We start from the raw sequence: 14,820 nt of genomic DNA on the forward strand, positions 1-14,820 counted from the left end.
ATTAGGGCCTGAACTGTATGTATAGGAACAAAGATTTGTAAGACATTTATAAATTGTCTTGGCTTGTAAGAACGATATATGTATATGCATACTTGCGTAGGGTAGACTAATTATGTGTTCCTTGTATTATATTAACGATCATCCGTTTGTGAATAATATTTTGACAAATGTTTCTCAACATAGGAAAATTATAATATTCGCTATAGACTCCGATAAGAAAATCATTGACTATTTGGCTAGCCAGGTGTGTGCGAGTGTGATTTGTAATTACTACTGGATTAGTAATTGTTTCTCTTTTATTCTTTATTGTACAAAAGACGAGCTTAATGCCATATGACATTCTCTACCAGCTAACCTTTAGGTAGAAATCGAAAGGTGCTGAATAGGTTATTCGCTATTATGTATACCAAACATCATCATCATCATCTGCTTCTTCCTTAGCCCATTTATTTGTGGTGGTACGTAATAATAAAAAAACTATTGAGCAATATATATGTATACCATTTCCTTGATAAAAATGTAATAACATATCTATGCTCAGTAAATAATAATATATTCACTGAGCAAAGGTATGTTATTACATTTTTATTACTGAAATGGCAAATAAGCTGACGCTCCATATCTATATCTTGTAATTTCAATGCCATGCTCAACCCTTCAACCGACACAAAGCCAGCAATGCTGATATTCAAAATCAAGCTTCTTGGCAGCTGAAATAGGTGATACTGCGGTACCCACCCAGACGACTTTTTACTACAAATTCTAACTCGGTACAAATATATGTACTTAATTCTACAGTAAAAAACACTATACAATACATATAGGAAATTAAAAATAAATTAGTACAATAGGTACTAGGAAATAGTACGAAGTTATCCCATCACAGAGATTTATTCAACTCTACCTTTCACAAATAACTGCGAGGTCTAAGAGTGTGGCAATAGTTTTGACTGTGAATAGAAGTCATAACTTCATTCATACCATATTTTACTTACAATTGATACAAGTCATAAGTCTATACACCGTATCCGAGAGTTGATCCTGGAGATCCTTATTGCTATTTATGTTTAATTTTTTACAGTCGCTCATCAACATCGCCAGTTCCACCATCTTCCGGAACACTACCACGGCCGGGCACGAAACAGGTGACAGTCACCGTCCAGGAGACGGTGGTGGAGCCTGCGCAAGCGCAGCAGCAACCCCCGACGACTGTGGCGCCTATTCGCCATCACTACCACGCCTCCAACGCTACTAAAGAGCTCGATGACTTGATGGCATCACTATCTGATTTCAAAGTAAGACTCCATTGTTTATTTATTTTGCTACTAAACTCAACATCTAAATCGCGCTAAATATTAAAATACATATTATTAGTCCGTTTGTCTGTCAGTTTTCGCGTACTTACACGCAATTCCCTGCAAAACATAACAAGAAAATAATCATGCCAAGTACATGACCTAATAATATTATCAACATAAAACCTGAGTTTTACACTACATATACACAGGCCTGCATTAAAGTGTTTCTTCATTCATAAAATCGTATTTACTGAATAAACCGCCGTATTTATAATTCGGTGGTCTGAGTAGCTTTACTCGATTTTACGAGTCCGAGATAACGTGGTGTCCTAACCTGGTCTGAGTCATCAGCCACCCTAAGGGCCAGTATCGGACGGCAGCTGTCACGGCCACTCGGCACACTGCACCACAGCATTTTCCGTTTATTATAATATTTACTAGTCTCCTTTCTTGGTCCACGGCTATTTCCAGCCACGCAAACAGGCATCACTCCAGCGGTATCGTTGTCTTCCTCGCACTCACGGCAACACCCATATCTAAAGATAGTTCGAAGCGTTACATCACAGGCGTGGTGGGGCCGCGAGCTTATAATATTAGAGTACTTAGTCAAACATTTTACTCGGACCGCATTCGCTTCAGTCCACCTCGAGCGGACGGTGGTACCTTCTGTACGTTATGCTCCAACTTACGATCTTTGCCTTTAATGCTTCTGCTGTTTGATTTGAGTCAAAGATGCAAAGCGAATCAATCTTCCTTTGATATTATTGCTTTGTCATCAAAACTTATGATGGTAAAGCAATATTGACATCATATTTATAGATTTCTTTTACAATTCTCAGGTGAGCGGCACTGGTGGAGAAGGCGGAACTCACGTATATCGGGAGAAACGCGCGTGGCAGGAACACTACCGCAGTAGCCCGCGGCAACCCGAATCCGCCTCTCTCGAGCATATGCTCGGATCTCTCCGGGCAGACATGAGCCGTCAAGGAGTACAAACCCCCCAAAAGGGATGCTGCAATGCGTGCGAAAAGCCCATCGTCGGACAGGTGGTTAAATGGACCTTGTTTAGAGTAGAAACTGGGTTTTCACGACATTCGAAGATAATTGGATTGAAGTGTAAATCGAGTCTCATAAATAAGTGTTACATTATAAGCAAGTGACAAATATACGGTTTTCTGGCGCAGGTCATCACCGCTTTGGGCCGCACTTGGCATCCTGAGCACTTCACCTGCGCTCATTGCAACCAGGAGTTGGGCACAAGGAACTTCTTCGAGCGCGAAGGCAGACCTTACTGTGAACCGGACTACCACAACTTGTTCTCGCCAAGATGCGCGTACTGCAACGGCCCGATCCTCGATGTTAGTTTTGGAAAGTGTTCATTGGCATTTTGGATTTTGTGTACTTAATTCTAAAGTGCATTTTCTGTTTCAGAAATGTGTAACAGCTCTCGAGAAGACATGGCATACAGAGCATTTCTTCTGCGCCCAATGCGGTCAGCAGTTCGGCGAAGACGGATTCCATGAAAGAGACGGCAAGCCTTATTGCCGTGCTGATTACTTCGACATGTTCGCGCCAAAATGCGGTGGCTGCAATAAGCCCATCATGGAGAATTATATATCAGCGCTCAACACACAATGGCATCCAGATTGCTTCGTATGCAAGGTCAGTATTGAATTTTCAAAGGTGTCTCTGTACAACGGATAGCTGATGGCTAACACCGGTAAAAGGTTTGTTTTAAACTACCTAATCTAGGAAAGCGTGTACGCCAGGTAAAGTATACCCTAAATGCTGAATAGTAAAGCCTTTGAGCATTCATGTGATTTAAATGTCTATAACTTGATGTTTCGATCACAGGACTGTCAAAACCCTGTCAAAGGCAAATCGTTCTATGCTATGGAAGGAAAACCAGTATGCCCAAAATGCGTGGGAGTAGATGAAGATGAATAAGGAATGCTACTTCAATCCCCCTACAAATGGATGCCCTCCCCATATTCTTTTTCAGCAATGCCCGTCGAATGATACCACCAAGGAATGAAATATATACAATACACACAGATGTTATTCTACACACAAAACACACACAGACACAATACACGACCATCGTATTATAGATTAATTAATAGGTATAGTAATGTATGTAATATATTTTTGTAATATTATTGTAATGCTAAGATTTATAATAAAGAGAACAAAAATAAAATAAAAAAAAACAACAACAAACAAAAAAAACAATAAATATAGCAAAACACAGTCGCGTCAGGTCATCTGGACCTGTCAGCCGACGTCGGGAGTCTGTCAAGGTCGCTATAACCCCCGTGGCATTGACCTTTTATCATATCATTGTTATGTTTCCATGAAGGACAGATCTAAAAAACGTAACCAAAACGTAAACGAGGTCAAGTGCTAGGCGTATAGGGTTTCCCGAGCGACTCCCGAACTCGGCCGCTATAAATAGGAGTAGGAGTGACGTCGCAGGCGTCTGTAGCCACACCGGCTGCCGTAAATCAGGCCGCTTTGTTTATGGGACAGGGTATTAAACGTTATTTTTGACGCACTATGCACTATAAATACAATGTTGTCACGCGACCAATAAATACTACTGGAATTATTACAAAATACACATACATACCGTTACACCTGTCTTCTATCGAGACTATTCTTATATCTCTTACTCATTCATACAAATCCGCCAGTTACGTTTGCTTTTTATATGGCCTTTTCGTACATATACAGACGTATACCTGTCCTAACCTGTCTGATGGCCATACGTTTGCCTACCTACACAGTAGAATCCGTAGACGGAGAAAAAAAAATTTATTTGTATTAATTAAAATTTTCTGTTCACCAAATTTCATTCACTTGCCTTGATTCGTTTACGCGTAATCTAACAAACGTCAAAACAACTCAACACCTTACACACTTTCACATTAGTAACATTAGTCAGATAGTTTTTCTTTCCATCTACTTCTGCGGTTGAGTAATTTCTGCAAATACTCGAATACTGGAGTAATTTCTACAAATACACGTATCGTGTACTAGCAGAAAATAAACTAATATAAATGCTTGAGTTCTTATTAATGACAGCCTCGGTGGTCTAGCGGTTTAGCATATCGCCTTACTTCCGATGGTTGCGGTTTCGATTCCTCGCGCGGCACAAACATTTGTATTCATTAGTATGATTGTTTGTATCAGTCTGGGTGTTTTCTATATATAATATGTATGTATTTATGAAAAACAATTATAGAGATATGTATCAATTATCTAGTTAGTACCCATAACACAAGGTTTAGCTAGCTGAACTTGGGTCTAGATGGCGCTGTGTGAATTATCTTGAGATTATTATTGTTATTGTCTCTTTTTCACATCTTATTATTTTTATTATTAATATATAATGATGGAAGCTATTCCATCATTATATATTAATAATAAAAATATGTATGTGCTAACATACATACCTTAACAACTATTGTGCCCAATGGGGTAGTAAGTCATTGTCGACTGTCGACGACATAGTGCACGCAATACTTAACTTGCCCACATTTCACTCTGTATATTTTAATGTAAAGTGGCAGAGTCTGCTGCCGTCATTGAATAATTTTTGGTTTATTATCTCATGGTGAAAGCAATACTTTCCTACATTTCGGTATATTTTAATCTAAAGTGACAGAGGCCGAGCCTCCTGTTGTCATTGGAATACTTTTTAGTTTATTATAAGTCTTTCTTTCACCGCTGAGTCAGTCAGAAATATTGCCACAAAGATTTTGTTATTTCCTAATTGAATGAAATAAAAATAAAAGTGTAACTATAAAAGTAACTGAAATACGTAATATCTTTCCAGGAATGCCGGGAGCCATTCCACGGTGGTTCATTCTTCGAGCACGAAGGGCAGCCCTATTGCGAAACCCACTATCACGGCAAGCGCGGCTCTCTCTGCGCCGGTTGTCACAAACCAATCGCGGGCCGGTGCATCACAGCCATGTTCAGGAAGTTCCATCCAGAACATTTTGTATGCGCATTTTGTCTCAAACAACTTAATAAAGGGACATTCAAGGAACAAAACGACAAACCATACTGCCACATTTGCTTTGACAAGCTGTTCGGATAAAACTTTCAGTAATGTGTTGATTTGACACGAGATGGCGCTATTTGACAAACAATCGATCGATTGATAAATATCGAAATATTGACTAAATATTTAATTATAGACTACACAAATTATTATTATCTAGAACCCCATTTTGAATTTTTTTATCGTTTAAAGACAACCTGAATTGTCATTGTTTAAAAATAACGCAGTACATTTTATAAAAATGACAGACGTCTAATAAACCTATTTTAACTAATAAATTCTTTGAAAGAAATTGACTAAAGAGTTAGTTAAAATTGGTTTATAAGAGGTTTTTTTATGAATAAAGTAATTACTAGCAGTATACTTTATCAATTTAATACACATAAAAGGTGACACAAATTTAAAATACAATTAGCAGTTGTCATGTTTATTTTAGTACTGATATGATAAATCAATTTATTTTATCAGTTATATCTGTTCACGTTGTCTTTGTTACGTGATGCTTCGTTACTTGTTATCAACCATGTAATCACAGTCGTGTCTACTGTATCTGTAATTACTTGTAAGTAATAACGATATTATTACTTAGAAACTATAATTATTACAGGTCGCGTTATCATTTAAGTTACTTTTTATTACATACTCCGCACGTTATAGCGTGAAATGACAGGGACACCAATGAAATTAAATAAAATATCATTTATTCATGTAGATTTATTTTTATTGTTTTTTAATAAACAAGACATTCACTATGTTTACAATAATTATTATTCCAAGAACCCGATATCGGGAACTCAATAAAAATAAATAAAACGTGGTAAGGTCTCGGGATTTTTCCTAATTAATAAAGAAGTTCAGGTGTAAATAATGTTTACTTAATTAATGGTTGCCAATTAAGTAAATGTTTATAGAACTTTAGTCATTTATGAAAGTCATGTATTAATATTTTTTTCCCATTAAATCTATAGGTCATTATAATGAATGTAATTTGCAATGAAAACTTATTTAGTTAAGTTTGTTGCCCGTTCTTCTGAATTAAATCTGAACTGAAATTGATGGTAGAGAAAAATATTAATTCAAAATACCCAATTTTGATAAGTGACTGTCCTATATGAATAAATGATTTTTAAATTTAAATTAATGATTCACTGTGGAAATTAATTTGTTGGAATGGATACCAGATACGAAATTCATTGGTTGTTAGTCAAATTAAAAGCATTTTCCTACCAAAAATTTGGGTAAAGTGTAGTATTTATGGTGGTATTTGTGGTTATTACTCACCTTAACGTCATTTCCCTTCAGTGCTTAGAAAAAATTATATCATTTCAGTTATGAGCTGTCATTTACAAATTATAATTCTCAATTAAGCTTCTACAATGGCAAAACGAAACCTGCCATACCCGCCCATGCTATAACGCATTATAATAGTTTTTTTTACCGACACATTAGAAAAGGTAATAATAATGTTTCGCTTATGTTTTATTCGTTCTTATAGCACGACATTAGTATTTTATTTTGTAATTCTATATTTTTGATATTAAGTTATTTTAGTTTCTTATTCTTTGTATAATACATAATATGATTTTGTCAATTTATATTTCCTATCCTGCAGTAAATTACTATTCGTCCTCGGTGCCGGATGAGCCTAACGACAAAGCGATTTCTACGGTCCCCGCGCTTTATCTGTTACGATATAGAGACATGCGAAATATATCGTATATTTAATATTGTATTAGTACCACGTTTATTTTGTTTACCTTGAAGAATAAATAATTTATTAAGCACCTTTACGGCCAGAATTTCGCAGCGTCTATGTAAGAAAGGCAACTTGGATTAAAAAAAAAGTATGTCTATGTTTACAAAAAATGTATAGAATGATACAAGTTTTAAGCCCTATAAATTATTATAAAGGTTAAGATTTCTCAAGTAGGCCTTTGGGACGATTTAGAGGTCCCATAGTTATCTGTGACTTAATATGTCTAACTAGTGCATGTGATGGACTAATTATTAAAATGTTTGTACTAAAATTGTTCTACGGTTAGATAGCTGAGAAGTTTTCTCAATGAATTACGTGATGTGCAATTAGTATTAAGTGTCGCAGACAATTAAAACGTAGCTGTTAAGAGTTGGTAAGATTTCTAAAATCATTATGTTTGTGTATTGTAATATAAAGTTGTTATCGTCGGAAGCCTACTTTGTATTTCTGGATGCGTCACCACAATTAGATATCATATCGGCTTTACTACATATAGATATGTCAAAAAATAATTTTATTTGGATTTAGAAAACAGAGATCCAATGTCGTCACATTTATCAGTAAGTAGCAAAGTTCAGCCTCCAAATGCTATATATTGTATAGGAAAAGATAGGTTAAAAGGTTAAGATATTACAAATATGACTGTGAGAATAAAACCCCTATCTGCTAATGTGACTATTATGTTTTGTATGCAATTCATTTACAATAAGAAGCTAACACAAAATTGCTAACAACTTACAGTTGTTGTTATCTGCTACTGTCATAAGAGTGTAAGCAAGATAGAAGATTATGGAAATGTTACAGACGGATAGAGATAGACGACGCAAGTACATTCGTTATTTCATGCAAATTTGAACGTAAATAAAGTACTTGCTTTTGTGTCACGAAATCTATTGACAACAAACTACTTCACTAAAATACTATCTGTAGTACTTGTTTTATCTATTCACTTTTGTTTTTCAATAAATATTATCATAAAATCGAAATATACTTAGTTATTTTATATATATTTATATTTGTTTTATATTACGCAAACTTATATTGTTGTAGATAATTGGATGCAACGTCTAATTTAGGACCAATTTACATACAAAGTACCTACATTGAATTGCATACATTTACATGTATATTCGTTTATATGTGGAGACACAAATTCATTAATTTTAACTTCAAAAATTTATGACCACTATTCTGTGGTCATAAATTGTTCCCCATTAAGATATAAGCTTTTTGACTTGCTGTATGCTTCGTTCAGATTCTCGATTTAATGGTTAAGTTGAACTATATTCTTCCATTAGATTAATTGTTCCCGCTGTACAGTTATTTGCTACATTGTTATATAAATATTATTACTCCAATTATTTTGTAGTTATCGCTTGCAGTCAGCTCGTTATGTATTAGTGCCAAAGTTTAAGGCAGAGTTCTACGATTGACTTCTGTTCACAGGCAAATGTAGAATTGTAAATCAATATGAATTTTTGATGTCTACATTTGGTACTTATATTGTAAATATACGCCAGGGTTGCCAAACGTACGCGGATTATCTTATGGGTACAAGATTTTTGTTGATCATTACGAGGACGTTTTGTAGATGAAATAGATCGTGTTAAATTATGTTGTATTATGATGAAACAATTAAAAAAAACAACAATATACATTACAACACAAGAATCGATGTGCTCACTTACGGTTCGTGAATAGTTTTCTTACTGCAGCCAAAATGTTAGTGTTGCATAAATGCGAAATCAATAAATTGTAAAAAAAATCAGTAGGAAGTACCTATTTTTTTTATTTGCCCTATCCGTGACAAAAATAAATTTATGACGAAGTTAGAGAGCCCGTATTACTTATTACGGCTTATTTGTACAAGAAATAAAATGTTAAAGTTGGCAACCCGTATGTGTACATTTGGTACTTATAGTTGTATCGGTACTCATTATTTGTTCAGATGGCCGTGAACAGTTTTCATGTTTATCGCTTGGTTGGCTTGATAACACGTTGAAACAAGTGTGGGTTACATTAACCGCGAGTCAAAATGATGGTAGATAGCCAGTAAATTATGTATTTAATATATAAGAGACATGATTTTATTGAATCTGTAATATTTTAACAAATATATTTAATGTTTTTTTATTCGGTAGTTTTAATATTGCAATAGAACCTTCCCATCTTAGCATTTGCGATATTGCTTAGATACAGTTTTCGCTAAAAAGTAAATTTCTTTTTATTATACAGGAGTCGAGCACGTTTAATTTGAATAAAATACGTAAGTATATTTATTCAACTATTGATAGATATATTGATTTTGTAGTTTTATCATTTATGATATTTCTTAGTTATAGATTTCGCTTAAAAAATAAAATAAAAGGAATCGAACTTGTTATCTTTGAAAAACACGTGTATTTATTGTACTAGCAAATATGTATTTTGATTCTGTAGTTCTGTAATACCTATGTTTGGCATTTGCGTTACGGTGGTAACGGATTGCGTTTCAGACAATAATGTACATATATGTATAATTATATATATAATATGTATAATATACAACTAATGGTAGGTACCTAACTAACTATTTGTATAAAATGTTTGTTTGTTATTGACGTACCTATCTAGAATGTCTTATCGCTATTGTATATCGATAATTACTAAATTATCGTATTTTAAATTCAGTGAACAGTTACTTGTGATAAAATTCATAGGAATAATTCTCCGATCATTCGTTATCAAATCAGGGAAATCCAATACGCATATATGTTATTGACTAGCTGGTACCCGCGACAGTGTCCATGTGAATTTTGCCATTTTTTAATAAAATAAATAAAAATCATAAGATAAATGTAACTTATGTTTCTCATTATAACTAGATATCTGGGAGTGAGTCTCGTTAAAATCGATCCAGCACTTAGCAGATAATTCAAGAGATTAGCAAGAACAGGCACACACAAATGTTTATATTTATTTTTTTAATGAAGTACTGTAGGTATATACTTTCATATACATTTAGGGAAAACCGGCTAATTTGATAAACAAGTCTTCAGTTTTGTTTATTTGTATAGGTTATTTAGTTATTTCTCCAAAAGACTAAGAGGCTACGAGGTACGACTGCGAGAAAATTTTTGGCCTATTTTGTTATCATAGAACACAAATTGTAGGCCACAGCGCACATGTACATGCAATTACGCGTGGGTAAGGCGGAAATGTAGTGCCGGGTCAAAAACTATTGGAACTATTATTATTATTCATTAAGTTTTATAATCACTGCTAGTTTTGGAGTTCAATTTCAAGCAATTCTGGACACATCTGTATTTAAATGTCAACTAGAACGGGGTTTCATAATAATGCAAATTCATATAACCTTGGGACTGGTAAGAAAGAAAAGACGTGTACTTATTGACAGAACACTGTTTAATATATTAAGTCAATGTGAATTAATTACTTATTATGTACATCCCTAATGACAAGTCATAAAATTAACCTAAATAAACTGTACAACTTAACATAAATGACTCTATTAGATTCAAATATAGGCCTAATCAGTCTTTGGCGAAAGTTCAGAATGTGCCCTAAGCTAATCCAGGAAACAATTCTGAAAATGATTCACACCAAAAATCTGATAGGTCTAACGATTCTGATTCACTGAGTGGCGACGCATGTGACTCATAACCTAAGTCGGAACTGAGACTTGTGTGCGTCGGCGACAGTCCTAACAAGTTCTCGTCAGCCGAGCTGGGAGATAAACTCATCGGTGATAACATTTTCATTTCGTTATCTAATTTAAATTCTTCTGTCGTCAACTTAAAGTCGGTATCAACTTGTATCGGTGTCACCTCCTCCACTTGGTCTTCGCATGGCACTTCGATGGTGATGCAGTCGTTGGCTTCATCGAAACTAGCATAGAATATATCTCCTTTATCATTTCCGTTTTCTTCCTTTATTTGTACTGTTTCTTTAGGTTCTGTTATGACAATGTCGGGTGTGTAGGGATGAGCATAAGAGTGCTGGGACAGTATTCTGTCGACATCGTGTTTGATGTCTACGACTGCACCTTCACCGGATTCCAATTGCTCTGCTGCGGTCCCCACCACTTCAGTTCCTTTAGGGCATTCTGCAGTTTTCCCGACTGGGACCTGTAACAATGTAAACACTTCCATCAGTTTCTATATTCTAAGTTCATAAAAATAAGAGGCAAGTTAAATGTTGACAAACAACTATTTATTAAAATGATATTTAATAAGATTTGGCGATTTTAAAACTTAGGTACGTCTTGGCTATATGTAAAATAGATAGCTAGATTGGATCTATTTTATATTGATACTGTCTAGTACTACTAGTATAGGTTATATTGATCCTAGTGGGATAACAGGCGTAAAATTTACGCCTGTTACTGATGTGATGGTTCGACTTTAATGATTGGTTTTGGATAATGCACAACTTGAACTTGGTATTATAGAATGAAAATGATAACAAGTGATTTGTTTGTAAGTAAAAAATAATTATTTCTATCCCAGTTCAAATTCTTGTTAGGATTTCAATTATTGTCATATTCACATAAATGACGTATTATAGGCGAACTCTAAACATGGTATTAAACTTACATGTTCAGCCGCTCCTGCAACACTTGCGCCAATTTCTTGTAATAAGGAGTCTGCAAGTTGATGGAGGCTGTCGAGGTACTCTTCAGAGTCGAAGTGTGCGAGGATGTCTGCGAGAGGAGACACATCGTCAGCAGCAGGCGCGCCGCGCGGATCGCCGGCGGGGGCCCGTCCTTCTGCTGAGGAGACTCTGCTGGTCCTTGGGCCCCCGCGACGGTCCGCGCCGCGGCATCGCTGCGTAACGTTGCGTTCTCGCTGAGCAAACGCTCATTCAACGCCTTCAAACTTTCCACCTCGCTCGCCAACCGCTTGTTCATTTCCATAAATTCATGTAGACGCTGTTCCATCTCGTCCATTTTGGCTTTCTTCCTGTCGCGTGACGTTTGTGCTGCCACGCGGTTCTTCAGTTTCCTGTTTAAATAATAACATACATTTTTATTAACCGTAATTTATTAACTTCATTTTCTTTCAACGTAGCAGGCGGCGAGTCTATCGCCGATTCTCGGATTACTTTGATTTGATCAATATTTTCATCACCAAATTTGAACTCCTGACCTTCCAGCCTAATTCGTTGGGTTAGTAAGCAAGTAGACCATAACGCTCTATTATTAATACATACTAGTTGTTCCCGCGACTTCGTCCGCGTGGAATTTAACTTTATTTTTCTAAAATTAAATTTTAATTAAATTAAATGAAAAAAAAAAATGTGTTTTTGGTATATGTACCGTATTTATATTATATATGCATGTAGTAAAAAACTGTTATTTCAATATAACAAACAGACACTTCACTTTAATTTATAGTATAGATTATAATTTAATGTTACAATTATATCAAATGTGATATAACAAATAATTAACATGCACATAACATTTTGTATGTTATTTTCCTTATACAGCGGATTACAATGTTTGTGTTAGTACAGTCAGCTTCATAAATATATTACTAGTATTAAATAATATTAACAACGTATTGACGAATAGGTAGTGATAGATCTACTTCTTTAACTGAAAATTCTTCGACTGAATAGGTAAGAGGAATTGTAAGCAGTTTACCTATTGAAAATTTATAACTAACAGTAATATGGTTATTCTGATACAATACTTATTTACATAATCTGAATTTGTGCCACCAAAGAAAATGTGGACCAATGTTAACATTATGAGCTTTATGAAGCCGACTGTACCTATTTTGTGTTTTATTATAATTATGTGATATTTAGTAGCTCCAAGTATTTACCACACAATAATTTTGGATATTCCAACACCATAACTTAAATTAACACAGTATGTTACATTTTATTTTTATTTTGTCCTAAACTCTATAGGTCAACGAACGCTAAACAACCAAACTACTACAATAAAAACCATTCTAACATGAACTCTAGTACCGTTATTGTGTACAAAACCAAGACGCAAGCATGACTCACTTTCTCTGCATCTTCTCTTCCCATGTTAAATGATCCAGTCGTCGCTTCCTGGACGGTGGAGCAGAGCTGACGTCGACAACAACATCGGAGTCCATCTCCTCCACCGCCAAGTAGTTATTTGGGACAGTGATAATGATCGGCGCACTCATAGTGATATCCGTGATAATACTTTAAAAAACAAATAAACACTCCACACATCACTTGAAAGACTGTTTTTAGTGTCTTAACGATCGCATGCTAACTTTGTATTTTCCGTATCCACCATTTGCTAAAGCGTTTTACTGCGATATATTTCCTCGAGTGAATAACAAACGATTGCGTTATACATTATCAAGCACAACTTGCGTATTGAAGGGTCTAGAATTTTTCTCGTACGGTGTATGTGGTGCGATGTGATTGGCGGATCAATATGTTGGGCGGATAGTCCCCCCTTCTCTGTTAGACAAGACCAGCTATACTATTGCGGTGAGATAAAATAAGACAGGCTATTGACGTCATTTCTTGCCCTTCACTGAATATGGCGGGAAAATCAATTTAACATAAGTTGATTACCAATGACGTTGTGAATGAAAAGAATCAATAATGAAAAGAAATAAAGTTGCAGTCCTAAAGTTATATTTATACATTTAATATTATTTCATTGCTTCTCAGTTCTAAAATACGAGTACAGTACAGCTTTAAATAATTACTGTATATGGGAAGTTATTTTTGTCGAAATAATATATTAAGTAATATTAAAAAAGCGATGAAGCATTAATCTATAAGTCATCATCTATTTATAATTCATGAACCGTGTGAAACACAGGTGTGTGTCAATTGCTCTTTGATAAAGTAAGGCAGGTATACCTAACTGTCTACCGGCTTGTAAGTAAAATAAAAACAATGATGCAATATGTGAAACGATTTCAAACGCGTAGTTAGCATATTTATTGTACTCATCGGTTTACTCTGAGAGTAGGCAGGTCATTGCTAGAAAACTATTATCCAGTTGATTACGTCAAACATTGCCTCATTCATTTAAAAGTTTGTGCAATTGGTAGGTACCTATACATAAGTACATCTATAACAGATGTCTCAATATTAGAATGATGTAACTCTCTATCTATATTGTAAAATACCTAAACTGGCGTGATTTAGATATATAGATATTAGAAAACATTTTTTTTTTATTTATTGAGATGGACCTTGTTATTGAACTAATGTAGGACACCTACCAAGCCAACCTACCAAGGTTTATCGTATCAGGAATCAATACCTCAAGAATGTAGGTTGACCCGCACACTGGACCATGAAATCATTACCATATAAAATTAAATGTGCTTGATTGACTAGATGTATTTTCTTATTTTTATTTATATAAAATAAAATAAAACTTTCATTATGGAAATTAAAAAAATACATCGAATTTCGATACCATTTTACGGCCTCTTGTGGTTTAACACACCGTTTTACTTCCGACGGCCACGAGTTCGATTCCTTACACGGTGCAAACATTTTTAGGTATTCTTGATTATTATTGTTTGTATCGGTCGGGGTGTTTTACATATATGACAAAAAAATCTAAGTAATTACATCAGATATCTGTGAATTGTCCAGGATTGTTATTATTAATCATTTAATTCGAAATCAAAACTCTCCTTAGCGTTTAGGAATAAGAAATTAGCACGAAATGACTG

At 34.9% G+C, this 14,820-nt stretch overlaps 2 protein-coding genes across 7 annotated transcripts in view; one reads left to right on the forward strand and one right to left on the reverse strand.

Annotated features, from left to right (window-relative positions):
* LOC131853690 (leupaxin) overlaps positions 1-6,183 on the forward strand; it is a 79,276-nt gene extending 73,093 nt beyond the window's left edge. For 5 of the 6 annotated variants that reach the window (XM_059204694.1, XM_059204693.1, XM_059204690.1 and 2 more), the window contains 5 exons: positions 1,082-1,295; positions 2,138-2,344; positions 2,483-2,656; positions 2,730-2,960; positions 5,137-6,183. In XM_059204694.1, coding sequence (XP_059060677.1) covers positions 1,082-1,295; positions 2,138-2,344; positions 2,483-2,656; positions 2,730-2,960; positions 5,137-5,403 — 1,093 coding nt within the window. In that variant the 3' untranslated portion in view covers positions 5,404-6,183. Of the gene's footprint in view, positions 1-1,081; positions 1,296-2,137; positions 2,345-2,482; positions 2,657-2,729; positions 2,961-3,152; positions 3,589-5,136 lie in introns of those variants that run through there. The other variant, XM_059204695.1, reaches the window with a different exon arrangement.
* Positions 6,184-10,996: 4,813 nt separating this feature from the next.
* LOC131853706 (X-box-binding protein 1) lies at positions 10,997-13,523 on the reverse strand. The gene is made up of 3 exons (XM_059204713.1): positions 13,145-13,523; positions 11,719-12,126; positions 10,997-11,250 (listed from the first exon to the last, which is right to left on the reverse strand). The coding sequence occupies exons 1-3, from the start codon at positions 13,291-13,293 to the stop codon at positions 11,157-11,159; spliced, it is 651 nt and encodes a 216-aa protein (XP_059060696.1). The 5' UTR covers positions 13,294-13,523; the 3' UTR covers positions 10,997-11,156.
* Positions 13,524-14,820: the final 1,297 nt, after the last annotated feature.

The sequence above is a fragment of the Achroia grisella genome, unplaced genomic scaffold (genome assembly GCF_030625045.1).
Source record: "Achroia grisella isolate CSIRO2021 unplaced genomic scaffold, CSIRO_AGI_Agris_v1 utg905, whole genome shotgun sequence".
NCBI lineage: Eukaryota > Metazoa > Arthropoda > Insecta > Lepidoptera > Pyralidae > Achroia > Achroia grisella.